Source organism: Hyaloscypha bicolor (genome assembly GCF_002865645.1).
Source record: "Hyaloscypha bicolor E unplaced genomic scaffold K444scaffold_124, whole genome shotgun sequence".
Lineage (NCBI taxonomy): Eukaryota > Fungi > Ascomycota > Leotiomycetes > Helotiales > Hyaloscyphaceae > Hyaloscypha > Hyaloscypha bicolor.
In genome coordinates this window covers 842,671-860,911 of record NW_020194626.1, presented here as the reverse complement: position 1 = coordinate 860,911, position 18,241 = coordinate 842,671, and the positions used below count along the sequence as shown (strand labels likewise).

Below are 18,241 nucleotides of genomic sequence, written 5' to 3'. Positions count from 1 at the left end.
CCGTGAATAGCCGCCCATTCTTCTCCGCAAACCCCAGAATCTAAACATTGACAAACTCGAATTCCTGGAGAATGTAAGTCACAAACTCTTTCTCCTTCGACTTGGAGGACCAGGAGGATTTGGATTTCACCATGCGGCTACATCTGTACTCGCGGTTTCTATTACGGCAAGGCAGTGTCTATAGCGGGCTCAACTTTCCGAGACAGTTCCCCTCAGCCAGGACTTTCCACGCAACAGCCAGGGCACAGGTCATAAAGCCCTTTCTCTTGGCAGATATTGGAGAAGGTAAATGTCGCTATCATTAGAACACTCACTGGCATATTTCTGACTAGGAGATCAGGAATCCGAGAATGCGAAATCATTCAATGGTTCGTAGAACCCGGAGCCAGGGTCGAGGAATGGGACAAGTTATGTGAGGTACAAAGCGACAAAGCGTCCGTGGAGATCACGAGTAAATTCGACGGCGTCATCAAGAAACTTTACTACGAGGCCGGTGAAATGGCCAAAGTGGGAAAAGCTCTCGTGGATATAGACATCCAAGGCGAGATTAAGGAGGAGGATCTGGCGGCTCTGACCGAACCAGGAACTGGGGGGATATCGCAAATCCAAGCCCAAGACCAGGCAAAAAAACCACTGGAAGCTCAATTCACCGAAAGTATACAACCTCCAGAGGCTTCCTCGGCTCCGGAGAAGGTATCACCGCCGAAGGGAAAGCATGCTACATTGGCCACCCCAGCTGTCAGGCACCTCACGAAACAGTTAGATGTCCGAATAGAAGATGTCAATGGAACAGGGAGGGATGGCCGAGTCCTGAAAGACGATGTCTATCAGTTTGCAAAGCAGAGGGATACCGCTCCGGCACAACTCCAATCCTCCCCAAGCGCACCCAGAGGCCCTCAAACAGAGACGCCTACCAAACTCTCAAACACCCAGTATCAGATGTTCAAGACCATGACCAACTCTCTGGTAATTCCTCATTTCCTGTATGCAGACGAGATCGATTTCTCCAACCTCTCGGAATTGCGTGCAAGACTGAACAAGGGCTTGGCGAAGTCTCCGATCAATGAGATCAGAAAGATATCTTTCTTACCATTCGTCATCAAGGCTATGTCCATGGCAATTCAGCGGTATCCAATCCTGAACGCCAGGGTCGATACCGACCCAGAATCTGGGAAGCCAATCCTTATCATGAGGAGTCAACACAATATTGGTATCGCTATCGATACACCGTCCGGACTCATGGTCCCTGTGATCAAAGATGTATCGAATCTCGACATTGCATCGATTGCAGCCGAGCTCAACCGACTCCAGGCACTCGCTACTACGGGCAAACTTTCGAGCAAAGACTTGAGTGGTGGTACCATTACTGTTTCCAATATCGGCAACATTGGAGGCACGTATGTCTCACCGGTCATTGTCGAGAAGGAGGTTGCCATATTGGGGATGGGAAAGATGAGAACCATCCCAGCCTTTGACGAGAATGGCGCGGTGGTGAAGAAGCAAATCTGCAACTTCAGTTGGAGTGCTGACCACCGCGTGATCGACGGTGCGACCATGGCCCGGGCGGCCGAAGTGGTGAGGAGTTTTGTGGAGGATCCGGATAGCATGGTGATGCATCTGCGTTAGGAAGCTCTCGTCACGTTGTGGGATATTGGGTATTCACAGCACAGCATATGTGCAAAACGAATGATAGCGGTCTGGGTGTGGGGTGATCATGGTATTTGGTTGGTAGGAGCGTCATGGCCAATGACCGAATCTCTGGCTCAGCCTCACTTTTTGATGGCTGTCACACAAAGCTGGGGATGCGGGGAGCCTACCCCGCAATGGTGAGGTGGGAACAGGGAGTGGTGATTGTGGATAAGATAAAGAGTGATAGACTGATAGACTGATATATGAGAAGCCATTCGAGAGAAAAAAAGAATAGGGACCAGAAAATTGTGCATTTTTTCATCTAAGGTCTTGTGATGGCCGAATCTATTCGATCAAGAACCCGGTCTGATGCATAACCGCGAATAGCAAATGCTTGCAAGCCCACGAACGTAGCGCCTTTTTGCTTGTAACCCCCATGATGCCTCATAGCCCCTATGCACCCAAGACCCGAAAGAGAAGTGGTATCCCAGTATTAAGAAAGAACCATGCAGGAAGACACCCGAAACACTCAGCCATAGGCTACCAGTTGTGTGCAGAAAAGCAGACCATAACGCCCAACCCGATGTTTTCCAACGCCATTTGGCGAATTACCGCACCCCTCACGAATCGCGAATCAACTCTCTCTTGACGGCCTCTCGCATCTTGGCCAATGCCTCTGCCTCAACTTCATCTATCGAGGCGCTCACGTCAACGGTAATGACATCGGTCTCCTCTTTTCCCGGCGGCTCAAGGATCATGCATTGGCTGTGAACCATGTTCGCTCCCATGTAGTGGCCCTTCCGGGCTCCGACTCGAGCGATGAGGACCTCCTCTGGAGCATGTAGGTATACGAAATGTACGAGGACATCGTGGGAGTAGTAAGGTGCTACGCGGATGACGTCGCGGTATTTACGCTTGAGGGCTGAGCAGGTGAGGACGACTCCTTGCGCACCAGCTTGGATCTTGCGGATCGACTCTTCACGCAGGTTGGTCAACCAGTCCCATCGGTCGGCGTCGCTGAGGGGTATGCCCTTTGCCATCTTGTCGACGTTGGCTGTTGGGTGGTACTGCGAGGTGTTAGTGGAGTTACGGACAGTGGCAGAGGGGTAAGTACCTCGTCGCCTTCGATGTACGGCAGGTTCATGGTCTTGGCAATGAACTGGGCCACGGTGCTCTTGCCACAGCCAGCTGGGCCGGTGATGAGCCAGATGTGGTGGTGCGTGGTCTCGGGCTGGTTGGACTTGGTGGTATGGCCGTTCGTGAGAGACGAGCCATTGGTAAGATTCGAGGCGGATGGTGAGAGAGGGAGGAGATCTGAGGTTGTGGGGGTGGAGCGAGTCATTGCTGGTCGGTTCTCGTATGACAACATCATTGAAGAGACTTTTGGGCCGTTATATATGCTTTGGACAGCGATTGAGTCAAAGAATGTGAAGGCACGAGACAGTAGTCAAGCTGACGTCAAGGAGAAGAGATGGAAAGAGCAAACAGGAGTGGAGAGAAGGCTCATAGCATTTGCTATGTATTCTGACGAGCAACCCGAGCACAAGAAAATGAGGCAATTAAGAAACTCACGATGTGGCGGGGCCCTGGGCTTCCTTTATGAATTCCAGGATTCTCTGGCAGTGGAGAGTGGCAGAGGGGGCAGAAGGGCAGCAAGCATTCTTCGCCGCCGTTGCACACAAGATCAGGGCCTGCAAAGAGTCTGCCCCACACTAGGGCCGTGGGCCGGACATGAAGCAAGCACCACTAAGCAGGATCGGTGCGTCCCAACATCCCAAATGACTGAAGAAAAAAGCCGCCTCGTTCCTTTTTGCCTGCGCGCACTCGATCTGGGCTCGACCTGAGCCAGGCCGGCACCTCATTGGCAGCCAAAATCTCCGCGGCGGGATGTGGGTCGCGAACCCCGTCAAGGGCAGCGCTTTTCGCTCTCGGGCGGCTATTGGACTCTGCGAGGGGACAGGTCAATAGCCGGGCGTCGTGATTCGAGGACGAGAAGGGTCACGGGGGGTGGCTGTGGTGGCACTGGGTGAGGGGGGGGGGATTCGTCTCGCTCGTTTTGGGAGCCCGCAGAACACGGACCGGATGCCACGGAGGAGGGGGCCATCGGCTGGAACGGCGGGGGGTGCGTAGGTTGGGCTGGGCCGGGCTGGGCTTGGGCTTGGGCTTTCATCATTTTCATGTCAAGAATTGCACTTGCTTTGCCGCACAGAGGGTGTTGTTCGTTCATCCACCGTGAGGGAGGGACGGAGGGACAGAGGGAGTGCGTGACTGAGGAGTCGATTGCCGACACGGGCGATTCGGGGGGCAGCCTGCGCGTGCCGCGTTGTGAGGATGATGTCAGCCGGCCACTCACAAACAGATGCTCGGTGCGGTGCGGTGCGGTGCGGTGCGGTGCTGCTCGGTGCATCTCGGTGCAGCGCTCCTGCGCTCGTGTCCCAGAGCTATTTTGAAAGCTCGCTGGCGAGCCGAGTCCACGTCCCTCGAGGATCCGCAAATGCTGGAATCCCTGGATCCATTTTTTCAACCAATTTCTCCCGCCCCCTCATTCGCACAGCCGAGATCTCAAACGTGGGATGCCTGCCACGAATATTGCGTCCCAGAATCCCAACAACGACATCGGAGAACCCGCACAAATTGCTGCGTCTGTCTCCGCCGGCCGTGCTCAATTCAATGCCAGAGGCAGAGTGACGTGCGGATGCGAATATTAATGCCTTTGCAAGACTCACCTTGGGAAGGGCTGCCGTTTTCAAGACCGAGACGTCCTCGACTCTGACCCCTTCTTCTGACCCCTCCACCCAAGCCCGTGGTTACATGGTCAGGACTTGCCGTTGACGTGCCTGTCCGATCGAGACGTGCCATCGTAATCCATGCTGGTGGCTTTCCCCTTAGCGCGGGTGGCGTGGGGGTCAACAGCAAGTGGCCCATGCAGCCATGCAAATTCGAACTCCACCTCCTCGACCCCTCCCCTCCTGCCAAAATGTAACAAACGATCATGAATTGCAGCAGCAGCAGACGCTCTTCTCATTTGCTGCTCAGTTGTGGGCTTAGATGGTTGAGAAAAGGCTCTTACGGCACACCGCTTCTTTTTTCCGAGAGAATTTAACAGCTGGCCGTCCCCCGTCCAGCAAGTTCCAGTTCCAGCTCCAGCCACATGCCCCATCTCCCTCCACTGCTCCACAAATCGGATTGCCCCCAACTTTCCCCCCCAAACTTTTCGAGGTTTGGCAGCGTGGACTCCAGAATGGCAGCATCGACGGCACGAGAGATCTCGCCGAATTGATCATTTTGGATGAATGTCGGCCAATCTAGAATCCGGAACAACCGTGGCTATCCCGTCGAGCCCCAGCTCCGCCATTTCCTGGGACACTGACTCGCCTCGGGAGCACGTCAGACGCCTACCAAGTTGGTTTGCGGAGATGTATACATATTGAGGGGTTTGGCTCTCCCAACATGGCGACATGCAGGAAGTTACTGCCAATGATTCCTTGGGTTCCTGATGTAACACATTGCCCCGACATATTGCATTTGAACACAATCCAGAGCTTAACACTTCGGGAATTGCCACTTACTGGATGCTCTACCGAGCAAGCATCTTGCCTTGACAGTTCTCAACACTAAGTGCAATATCCACTCTGCTCCAGCCCTCAACGACCGATTCAAAAGGTGGCTGAACAGGTGCATCACTGATTCAGGAGAGCACACCGCTAGAGCAGTCCGCAGGGAAGCCCGGAAACAGTAATTCTCCAATCTCGTAGAAAATTACTGCATTTAGAAGACGTCTGGACTCTTCAACCCCACGCCGGAACTAGTGTTCCGGGCATCAATCGGTACCACTAGTATTGTATTAGCTTACTTCTGCTTCCCTCTCTTGAGATGTAGTCAAGACCGAAGGAATTCCATTTCAATTTTAATTTCACGTGATGACAAGCTCAAGGAAAGCTTGCCTCCTTTCGAGGATCACCGCGGGCGAGCTAAAAACTGTGGGGCAGGTGGGGTGATGAGTATTCAACGTGCTACGGTACTTCCAGAACAGTAGTGCAACGCATCACGGCTCACACGACCCTCCCCCTTTTCACCAAACTCGCTTCTCGATCCTTGCCAAAACAGTCGTTCTATATTTTCTTTTCCGGAATCAGTAATAGACATAGTGCTTTATATCATTCGGGCAACCGAAATCGAACAGCAATGGCGTCAATGAAGGCTGCGAATCGTTTGATGGTGGCGTTTGATGAGGGCAAGGGACCGAGCATGGGATGTTGGTGAGTGGGGACTCCATGAGCTCAGAGCCTCAGACGGCCGTTAATGGCTGAGCAGGCAAATGATTCCAGGAAGTAACGTGTCGAGGACGCTGGCCAGAACTGGAGTGGATTGGGTTGTTGTGGATTGTAAGTCTCGCGCCGTGGCTGTGACATTCTGGCTCACCAACTAATGGCAGTATGATCAGGTGAGCATGGAAATATGGATGGTGAGTCAGTATCTCCGATTCGTGTCATTTAATCGGTTTGCTTCTTTTGGGAAATGGGTTCACAAGGACTGTCGTCAATATCTGAGCAACCAGGAATGTTGAAGTGAAGAATTCAGTCCAGTCCTACTCGAAAACTCTTCTAGTTGAGACATGTTTGCAGTGTTATACACTATTCATCATTTCTAACTTTCACTTCATCTAGACGCGGCAATGCATGAAGCTGTTCCAGCCATAGCAGCTTGCGGGGTGAGTCCAATTGTCAGGATACCTGATAACCAGAGTTTTATGGTCAAGCGTGAGTCCCTCAATTCTCCTTAAAATATGAGAAAATTGACAGTGCTTCAAAGGGGCTCTTGATTCAGGAGCTCATGGGGTCATTGTCCCACTCCTCTACACTGTGGAAGATGCAGAGAAGCTCGTACTCAGCGCGAAGTTCCCTCCTCAAGGCCACAGAGGATTCGGCTCTCCCTTCCCGCAAGAGAGATTCCATCCCGACCTAGGATCAACAGATTACCTGCAACAAGCAAACGAATCCCTCTTAACCATAGTACAAATTGAGACGAAAGCGGCCCTCGAGAACGTCGACGGCATCGCAGCTGTGCCTGGAATTGACGTCCTGTTCGTCGGACCCTTTGACCTTGGGAATAATATCGGCCATCCAATTATCAATGGTGTGATGCATGATGATTTACATGCTGCTATTGCACAGGTTCTGAGGGCTGCGAATAAGGCGGGTAAGAAAGCCGGGATTTTTTGTACGAGCGGTGAACAGTCGAATGGTTATGCCAAAGCCGGGTTTCACATGATTAGTGTTGCGACTGATACACTTATTTTACAGGCGAGTGTTATGGAAGCTCTTAGTACGGCGAAGGGGTTGGGACCTGCCCCGAAGTTGATGGGGCCTTATGGAAAATAAGGCATTGTATCATAATATCGAATTTGTCAGTTGAGATAGAAACACCTTGTTCCCCTCAGGATGGAAGCTTGGAATACTTGGGCTTTCAATTCATGAAGGGGAACCAATCCGTTGTGAAGAAATTGAAGGCGTAGCAGAGTTGTCTCATTTGGAAAAACAACCACATTGCCTTGATGTGGTTTCGGCATCAGGAGGACGATGGACTGATGCGCTTGTTACATGCTCAGTTAATCTTCGAAATCCTCACGGAATTCCCTCAAGAGGTTCGGGTACTTGCGTTGTATCGATTACCATCTGGCTCCCTGGACTTCCACACGTTTTTGGTACTTGAATAGCCCCCTTTGAAGGAACATGGTTTAGACACCGAACTCATAATCTGAGAGCTAAGCTAAAACCTTTCAGTACTGGTTTTGGAAACTCTCAACCCAGCGAGCTTATCGATGCGCTTTATCATGTTGATGTTTCCTGTGGTGTCGGTGATGCTTCTCACAAATCTCTATAACCGGCAGGAGATGATACGCCATCAAGACGGTAGTAGGAAACCCGACTTTGAGCTTTACGGAAAGAGCCCCGGGGGCCCAATCTTCAAGCAGCACAAAAATTATCTGGAGATCCTACTCCGAACATCCAACGCCAATTAATATCATTACCCTTGGAAGACCAGCGAAGTTCAATGTGAAGAAGATGCTGAATCGTGGCAGGAGTTTGAGCAAGGGGAATGCCAAGTTAAGCCCAATGGATCTGGTATTGTGAGTCTTCGTACCCCGTTCGCCATTCCGTTTCTCCCTCTCTCGTGCTGTCTCTTCTCTCAATTGGCCAAAGCTTATTATATTTTGCAGCGACGTTTCTGGCGATTCAAGCTCGCAGAACATACTGCTATAAACCTATCTACCAAAGCGAGGCGAGAGGCGAGAGGAAGCAGACATGCTACATCTCATCCGATCGAAAACAGACATTGAGATAATGTCGGAGTGTTCTTCGTGCCACGCAACGACATTATGTCCATGCCTCTCTGAGTTCCCGAGTCCTAGCAGGTCAACTACAACCCAGATCCCATTAACAAAGGACTTTTATTGACGACTCGATGAGGCGTATTGAAGGAGATATCTAATCCTAGCGGAGGAGGCAGACATACACCGCGACTAGCAAGCGAAGAAGACGCAGACGTATTGGGAGACTGTCATAGCCGCAGAGTTGGCCGCTCACGTGCCATAAAGTCCAGTGCAGTCAGATATCGTATTCCGTCCTCTGGTTGACATCCAAGTCTCTCAAAACCTTGCTGAAGGACGTCTCCCGGTTCTTAACTTCGCTGCGCAGCCATTTTGGTCAAATCAAGAGACCACGATCCGATTCCTCGACACATCGCTTGGCACTTGTCCGTCTTCCACAGGACAGGGTTGATTTAATAAGAGGGCTCACACGGCTCTCACACAGTTTCATTCTCAACAACATTCATCTTTGCTTTCACTTCCTCAGCACTGAATCGATGCATAAGCTTCTTCGCCTGTGAAGCAAGCTCTGGGAGCTCATCACCCTTCTTCGAACTATTGATGTGAATCTGTTCAGAATTAAAATCTAATTGCTGATCACACGAGGAACAATGGACTTACTACGGGCGTATCAAACTCGTATAAATTACGCCAATTCTTCTCCTCAGGCCTCATAACATCAATCTCCTTGAATTCAAATGGCTTGACATCCCAGACCTCAGACAAAGTCTGTTTGGCCTTTGCGCAAAGAGAACAGTTGGCTCGAGTAAAAAGAGTGATCCGGCAAGCATGCTGCAGCAGTCTTACTGAAGGATACATGCCGTGCGACGTTCTCGAGATCGAGAGGGAAGAAAAGTTCGTTGAGTTTAGAAATGTCTTCGAAAGGCCAATCGACGTCTTTTCCGCTTCCCTTGCTCACTCTCAGTGGCTTGCAGGGCAATCTCCTGGCCTTGCCGGGGTTTTAGCGTCCTTTAGAGGGGTCGACAGATTTAGCGGCGGCGGACGAGGCGGCCAAAATTTCTGGCAGATTCCAAACGTCAATTCAAAGTAAACAACAAGCCTTCCCTTCTCAACCTTCATGAGATAAACTTAACCAATTTCCCAGCTTAAGTCTCTTCAGCTTCGGGCAGCTCAAGATGGCGCAAAAATGTGTTCACCAGTCTTGCGGGAAGATGTACTCAGACCCGGAAGAGGAATGCCAATACCATCCTGGTCCACCGATCTTCCATGAGGGGCAGAAGGGTAAGAGATGATTTGCTACTCTCTCAAGGTTCCTTTCGAATACGAGGACTAACTAAATCTCCCCGGGCAGGCTGGAAGTGCTGCAAACCCCGCGTCCTGACCTTCGACGAGTTCCTCTCCATCCCGCCTTGCACAACCGGCAAACATTCCACCACCGACCTTCCCCCTACAATCGAGAAGAAGCAGGTCGAAGCTTCAGACGATATCGCGATCCCCAGGCCAGCTATTCCTACACCTGAAGCTTCGCGAGGTCCTGTCTCAGCTCCACAGCCGACTGCTACCCCTCCCCCTCCCCCGCCAGAGTCAGAGGATGATGATCCCAACTTAGAGATCCCGAAAGGCAACACATGTAGACGGAGGGCGTGTGGACAAGGATACACGGGCGAGGGCCGAGAGGGCGAGAAGTGTGTTTTCCATCCTGGTGTACCGATATTTCATGAGGGCAGCAAGGGTTATACGTGTTGCAAGAGGAGAGTACTAGAATTCGACGAATTCATGAAGATAGAAGGATGTAAGACGAAGGACCACCATCTATTTGTGGGCAGCGGTAAGAAGAAGGGTGGCGGCAATAGTGGTGGAGAGGAGTTGTTGGAGACCGTTCGGTAAAATCACCTTTGTGAGAAAATTGTTTCGGAGGAAGTATATATTAATATTATGCACAGGCACGACTTCTACCAAACGGCCAGCACAGTCATCGCCTCCTTCTTTCTCAAGAAAATCAATAAAGACACTGCAAAAGTAGAATTTGCCCACACGGAAACCAACCTCGACCTTATCACCACCGACACACCTCCCAAGAGATACAAGGCAGTAGTTCCTTTGTTTGGTCCGATTGACCCCGAAGCCTCGGCATTCAAGATTATGGGCACGAAGTTGGAGGTGACCTTTGTGAAGGCGGATGGTAGTTCGTGGCCGGTGCTGAGAAGTGATGAGCAAAGGACTGGCGAAATTATCCAAGTTGGCAAAGCCGGAAGAGCTCTTTAAGCTAGGTTGAAAAGAAGTTGCCGAAATAGAGCTATTCTCCTGGTCTTCAACGAAGAAGCATTGAAGAAAGCCGAATTAAGTGCCATAGCATTGATTGATGACATTGTTCAGATGACTTACGGCCTGCCCCTTTCCCACTCGCCATCTTCGACATGCGAGGTATTGAAACTAAGGCAGCTTCAAGAATTTTCTCTCGGAACGGCCTGGTTCCGGGACGGGGATGAAGGAGGGGTGGAGGCCTCTGCAACTGAAGGCTTCCTGCTTCTGGAGCAAATATTGCAGAGTTCTTGGCCGCCTTCATCTTGTCACATGCACTAGGAGAGTAGCACCCGCTGAGGTCTCACCAACAACCGTGGTATTTGGAGGATGAGGCTTCTTTGAGTGCCAAATCTGAAGGATAGGCCCATCCTCCAGCGACAGAGTTGTTGCTTCGAAAGCGGCAGAATGATTGCTCTCCTGGCTCCCAGCCGATGCTAAAACCCTACTAAACCCAATTAATATTCTAATTATTCGCGGGAGCAAGTATGTAACTTACCCTTCCTCTGCGTCTCTATCGGATCGTTCACTCCTTCGCTCATTAATCTTCTTTGTGGCCATGCTCCAAATGAGATGTATAATAGCACAAACAACGAGCACGGGAGTACCCATCCCTACGGAAAAGCAGGGAAGCTCGTGTTCCAGCAAGCCATATATTTGATTGATTACAACTCCAAGCATGGCGATGGTAGAGCCAAGACCAAGAAGTGTCCAGAGCGGCCAGTAAAGGCCAAGAAGGTCCTCATGCCAGCAATGTTGGAGAGAGATGATGGCCAAGACTTGGAAAACATTACATGCGATGGCGAACACCAGGCAAAGGCCAGTATTGATCAGGCACCAATGAACACTGCGTTTGTGTTCTTCCCTTTTCTTTTCAAATATTTCCTTTTCTTTCGCGGTTGGATTTCTTTTCCGTTTGAAGATCTCGGCTTCTCCTTTATACAGCCTACAGAAAATCAGCATTGATCGCTTTGTGTATTTTAAAAATAGATGGGAACAGCATGGCCCTTCAGATAATAGGGGATGATAGGAGATAGACCCTACCTGTATTCTTTTTCTTCTAGTGAATATATCACGCCAGCGTATCCGGCAGCCATGATAATTGCAACAGCCATGGACCAAAATACAGCTTCTGTTTCGCCCCGCGTGAGGCGCGCCATAATTGTAGCCTTATTGCATGCCCTCTGATCGCACGCAGCTTTCTCCTTCGCGTCGTCCAACAGGCCCTCCATCGTCTTATTCCAAGGCATCTTGTGGATTGGTAACCGAAGATTAAAGGCAGTAAAGGTATAAGAATATTGAAGAGAGATATTGTCAACGAAAGATCTAGTTTTCTATGAATGGGGGATTAAAGCAACATGAAAAAGGTGAAGAATGATTGGAAGAAGACATTCAATAAGAGGAGAGCAACCAAGTTCAACTATTTTTGGGAGTGTGTGGGAAGGTGCGAAGGGCTCACAATTTATGACATATGTCAACCATACTTAGGACCAAGGTAGGGCGGTAAGGTAGGGCTACGCTACACTCATATGACTCGACTGATGCATACAGTTTCGGGACCCATTGTTACTCCATACCCTCCATTAACTCCACGCGGTCAAGCATCATACTTTTTCGACCAATCCACTCTCGCAAAGCGTCCCAATCCTCGCCCTCCTCCTCGCCACGCCTCCAGCTTTCACGGAATCCCCAGGCGCCGGCTACCTTGTCGATTGCAGCCCGTTCTTCTTCGCGCATCCACCGTTCTCTCAGAGGCACACCTGGAGCCCAAGTCACGCGATCCATTTGATCATTGGCTGTGGTCACTGCAACCACACCAATCGTGGCCGTAAAGCCGACGTAGGCAAGTATGCCAGCAAAAGCAACATTGGTGGCCATAGCAGAATCCATGGTCGTTTGAAGAATTGCGAGCTGTGAAGCGATGGTGTAAGCTGCCACCGGAGCGACTGCCAGACCCGTGGCTGGAAGCAAGCCTTTTCGGACAAACTTAGCTCTCTGGAAAGCTTTAGTCGTGTATGCAGCCTCGATGATATCCATAGCTACGACTAAGTGTTTAGCACTGATAGCAGTTTGCAGAGCTCGATCGGCTACAGGGATCGTAATGGCATTGGCGGCCTTGTTAGGGTTCTGCTCGGTGTATTGTATTGGAGAGGTGCCTTCTTTCGGTAGCGGCTTGGAAGCATACAAATGGAAAACTTCCGGAAATGTCTGTGATCTCCCTAGAGTTGCCTGAATCTCCACGTACATTTCCAAGGCTGCCGGCGTGATGAAGATCGGCGGATGCTTGATAATGGAATATGCAAGATTTGACAATTGATCGACCATCCGCTGAATAGCTGGAGGAAGTTTATGGAGAGGTACTTTTTTGGCGCTCGATTCATCTAGGGAAAGGAGAGCAGATGTGGCACCATTTTTGCTCTCCGAGGATGGTGTAGGTGGCTCTAAGACGAGGAGCTTGGCCATAACTTCGCACCGTCCTAGAGCATAGTTCGTGTCTGCCTCCGAAGGAATCTTTTCCAAAGATCGGAGTGCATTGGCCGTCGTCTTCACTTCTTCCAAAGCTTTCTCAAGCGCCGCTTCCGTCGCATGTCCCTCATTTCCCCTTTGAGGCTTTCTAGCAATTGAATTGGATGGGATCGTCTTGACGACAGTAATCCCTGGCCCGTTTGATGTCCGCAGTTTCTGAGAGTATAGTCTCGTTCCACTGCTTAAGGATGCGCGGGGAGTTGGGGAAGACTTTTTGGTTCGGAAGGTTTGCCTGACAGGTTGTCGAGCTCCCATAGATTCGCAGAGCTGGCAGACATCTGCTCGGGGCCGGAGAGCACGTCGAGACATTCGGAGGGAAGGGTTGAAGGGATTGCTGTCGCTGATTCAATCACATAGCTATCGAGAATCGAAAAACCGATGTTGAACGTTGAATTAGCATTGTAGTTAATCCTTGTAAGTGTCCCCTGTTTGGATGACTAAGTGAAGATAGCCGCGCCACAGCGTTACGACGATCCCATGGCAAATGCTCCAGGCACCTCAATATTTCAACTGTCCAAGCGCTTCCAGGGACATATCGAGGTCTTCTTTCTTTGCAAGGACACATCCGCTGAATTGATCGACGATTCTTCCATGATTCAATAGCAGTCCCCTCCAACGCCTAACTGCGGGCTTGTTCTAAACCACAACGAACTCCATCTCAGCAGCCTCGAATCAATATGCCTCCCCCTCCTCCCCCCCCTCCGCCCATGCCTGGGATGGGTGGGCCTCCTCCACCGCCTCCTCCACCTCCTGGAAATCATCCTTCAAGACCTCCGGCCGCAAACAGGGTGAAGCCCCCACCAGTCGTATCTATGCCCTACTCAATCCTTGGGCTTACAACAAGTCACTTCAGGATGCTAACCTTACCATAGGGAGCTTTACTATCAGACATCACAAAAGGTAAAGCGCTTAAGAAAGCGGTCACGAATGATCGATCAGCGCCGATAATTGGGAAGACATCTGGAGGGTCAGCAGCGCCATCAGCTGGAGCCCCACCGGTACCTGGAATGCTAAAGGCGCCTGGAGGACTTGCACCGCCTGTCCCTGGAGGAGGAAATAGAGCGAGAAGCAATAGCGATCAGACTAGCAGAGATTCCGGAGGTACATCGGGGATGGAGCAGCCACCGCAATTAGCAGGCTTGTTTGCAGGTGGAATACCGAAATTGAAGAAGCGTGGCGGGGGAGTTGATACAGGAGGTGAGTTCTAGCATTTTAAGACATGACACTTTTTCTGATTACAGACAGCGAACCGGGAATCATCGTACACATCGGATCCAGAGTCGTCTGCAAGTTCTGCACCGAGGCCACCAGGAATGGCAGCGCCAAAACCACCAACTGCTGCACCGCCAATACCAAATTCGCAGAATGGATTAGGTCCTACATTTTCCCCTTCTATTGCGAATCTGAGGAAAACTGGGGGCTTCAATGCGCCAAGGCCAATGTCAGCTGCGTCCATGAAAGGTCCTCCTCCTCCGATTGGGAAGAAACCCCCGGTGCCTCCAGGCAGTAGGAAGCCGTCCACACTTGCGCCCTCGCCTCCCTTTTCAGGCAAGCCAATTTCCATACTGATTTGCTATCTTCTTGTTTAAGAGCTCAAGGCCAAGGATTTTTTGACAGTCGTCACTTGTCTTAAAGGCTCTGCTCCTCAGAATCCCTCAGGACTCAGAAATCACCATGCTAATTCATTATATAGCACCCGCTCCTCAATCTGCTCCTCCTCTGCCATCTTCTGCTGGTAAGTCTATGTCCGTGCCGATATGCCGCTGTTTTCGAGGATTCAGAGCCAAGGTTCTTCTCAGGAGCCGCCATTTGACCTGAGAGCTTAGCTTCCAGCTTCCTTGGTAGAAATTGAAAATTATATACTGATTCACTACTTAGCACCCTCTCCTCCATCTGCTCCTCCACCACCTCCTGCTGCTGGTAAGTAAATGCTTCCCAGCTCTTGAGCTTTTCCTCAAAAATAAGAAATTTTTATGCTAATTCATTGTCTAGCACCACGGCCTCCCATAAGTTCGACCCGATCACAACCCCCTCCCCCACCAACTTCTCCTCCATCAACGAACGGCTCAGGCCAAAGTCTTGCAATGCAAGGTAAGCTTATTCTCATACTAATTTGCTGCCTTTTCAAGTAGGAGTTGAGAGCTTGGGAGCTGTTTCAAGAGCTGTCACCACCCCATTGTTCCTTTTTCCCGGCAGCTTGAGACTACTCTGAGGCTCTGAGCTCTTCAATTTTTATAGAATTTGACAGTGCTAATTTGTTGGGCAGCCGCTATTCGTGCAGCGAGTCAAAATTCTCCAGCCGCAGCGCCACCACCACCACCACCTCCCCCAAACACTAGCCCTCCTTCAGCTTCCCCAATACCGACCACGTCCAGGCCACCTCCAGCCCAGCAACCTATCAGATCAATGCTAGACCCAAGTTCTTACACTCTATCCTCGAACGGAGGTTTACCTAAAAATCCTAGTCCCCATAGAAATTCTGAGCCATCAAGGAGGTTAGTCATAAACGATCCGAGATGGAAGTTCCAAGACGAATCCATGTTACCAAAACCGAGAGACTTTCACGGAGGGCCAAAGAGGTATCGGGCTGGACGTGGGAGCAGTGTACCTTTAGATTTAAGCGCTTTCCATTGAGGAGTTATTCAATGGCCTGACTGGTAGGGATGGGAGGCAAGGGTCGGCGCTCGAGCGAAAACGCTACAATTAGGAATGGGCATTCGACACTTGTACTTAGGAAATGAAGGGTGTCAGACGTATTATATGACTGATGCTTAGTTCCAATCTTGCGATGGACAGTGAAAGCAGCATGGTGTCAGATATCCCCAGTCCAGCCTGTGACATTTATCTAGATTGAAGGAAGAGGATGTTAATGATATTCTGGAACTCCTCGGAGATATCAAGGGAGAGTCGTCTTTGAATGTGCCATAATGTCAGAGAGTCTCCAGAAGTGAAGTACTTGGAGTCTCCAACGTAAGTTAGGACACTTGAAGGGAGAAGACTCAGTACGTCACCTGATGGAATATCCAAAGGAAGCCCCACTTTGCAACGTCTGGAACATTCGGACCCTAATGCCCTTTTTTGTCCACCACAAACCACTTTTCGACTTCGTGATATGCAATCACCATTGCTTGGAAGATCGCCAAGTGCTTCCTTGCTCCTAGTGTTTTGTTGCTTAAAAAATGGCCAACAATTTGGAATATGAGAATGTGTAAATATATCTAACATGTGCATCGCTATGAGCGCTGTTTTCAGAGAGCATTGGTCCCTTTGCTCTTTATGACCGAAGAATCCGGATGGACTCATGGATAATAAATGATGAATGTCCTTTTACTTTCTTCTTCAAGAGATCCGAATATATATGCTAAAGAGCTTCATGGGGCCTGTGAGCATAATTGTCAAGTCGTTAGATGTCTTTGTGATAGATAAATAAACCCACTGATATTTTCAGAAAGCTGTTTGAAATGAAATTGTCCCATTCAGTTTTAGAAGTTCGAGCTCCTTCCTTTGGTGAGTTTCTTTGACTTCTGATCAAGCTGAAATAATGATGCAGGACTCAGGAGCACATGAAGATGTTCATGATGGGGAAGTAACAAAACCAGGTCTTCGATCTTCTAGCGGTTCCTAACTTTGCAAATTGAGAAAATAATTCACTCTCCCACCTGAAGTTAATATTTCGGTAAAATACAAAAGGTGTTCAGTTCACAAAGCCACCTTGTGGGGAAACCGTCCGCTTTGGCGAGGCCCATCCGCTAAGCCCCACGGTCCGATCTTTGCTCTGAGGCCAGCTTGCAGGACTGGATTGCCGAGCCGTAAGCTTTCATCTATAAACACCTTCCTGCACCACCACATCCTTTCGAACCACGTCTCCTTCACAACGCTGCTGCTTCTTTTGCTGGCAATCCATATTCCAAGTCGAATCCATTGCAGAGACTGAGTATTTTGGTGCGCAACCAGCAGGACTGAGATTTCATCATGGCCCAAATTCGAGGCACAGCTGGCTATAACCTGGGAGGCCAGACTTCATTTGGAGGCCCTAGCAGTGGAGATGCCAACAATGACCCGAGTCCGCTCGATGCGATCAGGGAACAGACGAGCAAGATCGAAGATTTCTTGGATACTTTGAGCGACCCAGTAAAGCCGTATGTCACCATTTGTACACCCCACGTTCTGAGGTCATGAACCAGAGGCTATCTCTTAGGCCTTTTGTTCTTGTCTGCAGCGCTTGGCCTTGTTAACATGCATCTTGCAGATATTTGCCAGCAATTGGCCGGTTCCTCATTGTGGTTACATTCTTGGAAGATGCTCTTCGAATTATCACCCAGTGGAGCGATCAGCTGTTGTACCTTCACGATTACCGACACAGTATGGCACATCTTGATTGCAGAAGAATGAGGCTAATTGAGTGGTTCTGCAGTTCCGTATGGCCTTACCCATCTCTTCCTGATTGTGAATGTCCTCGCTATGGTCTCTTGCTCTACACTGGTCATTGCACGAAAATACTCTGACTACGCTGTCGGTGGACTCATTGGTGTCGTGGTCACACAAGCCCTTGGATATGGGCTTATCTTCGATCTCAACTTCTTCCTCCGCAACCTGTCCGTGATGGGTGGTCTACTGATGGTTCTTTCGGATTCCTGGGTTCGCAAGAATAAGGCTTTTGCAGGCCTGCCACAAATCGACGAGAAGGATCGCAAGATGTACTTCCAGCTTGCTGGCCGAGTCCTCTTAATCTTTCTCTTCGTTGGCTTTGTGTTCAGCGGGAAATGGAGTGTCTGGAGAGTCATTGTCTCACTATTTGGCTTGGTTGCCTGCGTCATGGTCGTGGTGGGCTTCAAGGCAAAGTTCAGTGCCATCATGCTGGTTGTCCTTTTGAGTGTTTTTAACATCTTGGTGAATAACTTCTGGACTGTAAGCTTGTCTCCAGCTGAAATTTGGCTTGAAAACTAACTCCTATCTAGCTTCACGAGCACCACCCCCACAAGGACTTTGCCAAGTACGACTTCTTCCAGATTCTCTCGATTGTTGGCGGACTCCTCCTGCTAGTCAATAGTGGACCTGGCAAATACAGCATCGATGAGAAGAAGAAAGTATACTAAGCGTCAGGGAATGGCAGGAGAGCCATACCAGAACGAAGGTTAAGAAAATTAAGAAAATAGGTGCCTTGCATTGGTGGAGTTACTGGCGAAGGTATTGAAAGTTCAGTCATTTTACGAGGGGAGACAAGATGTCTCTGCCACCTCTCTCAGCGCATAGCAATCTTCCAAATGTAAATTCTAAAGCATCAATCGTATCATGTGAATTTCCACCCTCCTATGACCATCAACATAATATATTGAGAGTATCGAGTAACTAAAAATAGCTCATCGAAGCAGACATCATATCTGGCACCTGAGTCGCATAGAGAAACATGAATCTTCAAGAATGTACCGAATTTCAATATACCAATTCATATTA

The 18,241-nt window shown here is 49.8% G+C and overlaps 8 protein-coding genes across 8 annotated transcripts; 4 read left to right on the top strand and 4 right to left on the bottom strand.

Moving 5' to 3' along the window:
- Positions 1-49: 49 nt before the first annotated feature.
- K444DRAFT_595936 (lipoamide acyltransferase component of branched-chain alpha-keto acid dehydrogenase-like protein complex) lies at positions 50-1,626 on the top strand (the record flags this gene model as incomplete). Its single annotated transcript, XM_024878411.1, has 2 exons — positions 50-285; positions 341-1,626. Exons 1-2 carry the CDS (start codon positions 132-134, stop codon positions 1,624-1,626), a joined length of 1,440 nt encoding a protein of 479 aa, XP_024732765.1. The 5' UTR covers positions 50-131.
- Positions 1,627-2,249: 623 nt separating this feature from the next.
- Positions 2,250-2,971, bottom strand: K444DRAFT_537036 (glucokinase; the record flags this gene model as incomplete). The annotated part of the gene is made up of 2 exons (XM_024875432.1): positions 2,250-2,696; positions 2,744-2,971. The coding sequence occupies 2 exons, from the start codon at positions 2,969-2,971 to the stop codon at positions 2,250-2,252; spliced, it is 675 nt and encodes a 224-aa protein (XP_024732764.1).
- Positions 2,972-3,375: 404 nt separating this feature from the next.
- Positions 3,376-4,036, bottom strand: K444DRAFT_633387 (uncharacterized protein; the record flags this gene model as incomplete). The annotated part of the gene is made up of 2 exons (XM_024883602.1): positions 3,376-3,575; positions 3,709-4,036. 2 exons carry the CDS (start codon positions 4,034-4,036, stop codon positions 3,376-3,378), a joined length of 528 nt encoding a protein of 175 aa, XP_024732763.1.
- Positions 4,037-5,527: 1,491 nt separating this feature from the next.
- Positions 5,528-10,332, top strand: K444DRAFT_654885 (Phosphoenolpyruvate/pyruvate domain-containing protein). The gene is made up of 9 exons (XM_024885967.1): positions 5,528-5,888; positions 5,944-6,014; positions 6,074-6,094; positions 6,297-6,389; positions 6,442-6,849; positions 8,722-8,873; positions 9,130-9,241; positions 9,312-9,843; positions 9,904-10,332. The coding sequence occupies exons 1-9, from the start codon at positions 5,815-5,817 to the stop codon at positions 10,223-10,225; spliced, it is 1,785 nt and encodes a 594-aa protein (XP_024732762.1). The 5' UTR covers positions 5,528-5,814; the 3' UTR covers positions 10,226-10,332.
- On the bottom strand, positions 10,185-11,650 carry K444DRAFT_82087 (uncharacterized protein). The gene is made up of 3 exons (XM_024888738.1): positions 11,306-11,650; positions 10,761-11,207; positions 10,185-10,709 (listed from the first exon to the last, which is right to left on the bottom strand). The coding sequence occupies exons 1-3, from the start codon at positions 11,509-11,511 to the stop codon at positions 10,523-10,525; spliced, it is 840 nt and encodes a 279-aa protein (XP_024732761.1). The 5' UTR covers positions 11,512-11,650; the 3' UTR covers positions 10,185-10,522.
- Positions 11,651-11,652: 2 nt separating this feature from the next.
- K444DRAFT_616936 (uncharacterized protein) lies at positions 11,653-13,174 on the bottom strand. The gene has a single exon (XM_024881022.1). The coding sequence runs from the start codon at positions 13,094-13,096 to the stop codon at positions 11,828-11,830; it is 1,269 nt and encodes a 422-aa protein (XP_024732760.1). The 5' UTR covers positions 13,097-13,174; the 3' UTR covers positions 11,653-11,827.
- A 485-nt stretch (positions 13,175-13,659) lies between these two features.
- Positions 13,660-15,819, top strand: K444DRAFT_616935 (uncharacterized protein). The gene is made up of 6 exons (XM_024881021.1): positions 13,660-13,984; positions 14,033-14,335; positions 14,481-14,522; positions 14,666-14,707; positions 14,780-14,878; positions 15,054-15,819. Exons 1-6 carry the CDS (start codon positions 13,795-13,797, stop codon positions 15,419-15,421), a joined length of 1,044 nt encoding a protein of 347 aa, XP_024732759.1. The 5' UTR covers positions 13,660-13,794; the 3' UTR covers positions 15,422-15,819.
- A 782-nt stretch (positions 15,820-16,601) lies between these two features.
- On the top strand, positions 16,602-18,098 carry K444DRAFT_616933 (COPII-coated vesicle protein-like protein SurF4/Erv29). The gene is made up of 4 exons (XM_024881020.1): positions 16,602-16,926; positions 17,037-17,149; positions 17,202-17,695; positions 17,746-18,098. The coding sequence occupies exons 1-4, from the start codon at positions 16,760-16,762 to the stop codon at positions 17,881-17,883; spliced, it is 912 nt and encodes a 303-aa protein (XP_024732758.1). The 5' UTR covers positions 16,602-16,759; the 3' UTR covers positions 17,884-18,098.
- Positions 18,099-18,241: the final 143 nt, after the last annotated feature.

Coding starts and splice junctions, on each gene's coding strand:
- K444DRAFT_654885 (XM_024885967.1), top strand. CDS start 5,815: ATGGCGTCAATGAAGGCTGCGAATCGTTTGATGGTGGCGTTTGATGAG. Junction 6,015..6,073: donor GGATTGGGTTGTTGTGGATT/GTAAGTCTCGCG, acceptor CAGTATGATCAG/GTGAGCATGGAAATATGGAT. Junction 6,390..6,441: donor CCAGAGTTTTATGGTCAAGC/GTGAGTCCCTCA, acceptor AGTGCTTCAAAG/GGGCTCTTGATTCAGGAGCT.
- K444DRAFT_82087 (XM_024888738.1), bottom strand. CDS start 11,511: ATGCCTTGGAATAAGACGATGGAGGGCCTGTTGGACGACGCGAAGGAG. Junction 11,208..11,305: donor CTAGAAGAAAAAGAATACAG/GTAGGGTCTATC, acceptor GATTTTCTGTAG/GCTGTATAAAGGAGAAGCCG. Junction 10,710..10,760: donor GATAGAGACGCAGAGGAAGG/GTAAGTTACATA, acceptor AATTGGGTTTAG/TAGGGTTTTAGCATCGGCTG.
- K444DRAFT_616936 (XM_024881022.1), bottom strand. CDS start 13,096: ATGTCTCGACGTGCTCTCCGGCCCCGAGCAGATGTCTGCCAGCTCTGC.
- K444DRAFT_616935 (XM_024881021.1), top strand. CDS start 13,795: ATGCTAAAGGCGCCTGGAGGACTTGCACCGCCTGTCCCTGGAGGAGGA. Junction 14,336..14,480: donor GCCCTCGCCTCCCTTTTCAG/GCAAGCCAATTT, acceptor TTCATTATATAG/CACCCGCTCCTCAATCTGCT. Junction 14,708..14,779: donor TCCACCACCTCCTGCTGCTG/GTAAGTAAATGC, acceptor TTCATTGTCTAG/CACCACGGCCTCCCATAAGT.
- K444DRAFT_616933 (XM_024881020.1), top strand. CDS start 16,760: ATGGCCCAAATTCGAGGCACAGCTGGCTATAACCTGGGAGGCCAGACT. Junction 16,927..17,036: donor TTGAGCGACCCAGTAAAGCC/GTATGTCACCAT, acceptor TGCATCTTGCAG/ATATTTGCCAGCAATTGGCC. Junction 17,696..17,745: donor TGGTGAATAACTTCTGGACT/GTAAGCTTGTCT, acceptor ACTCCTATCTAG/CTTCACGAGCACCACCCCCA.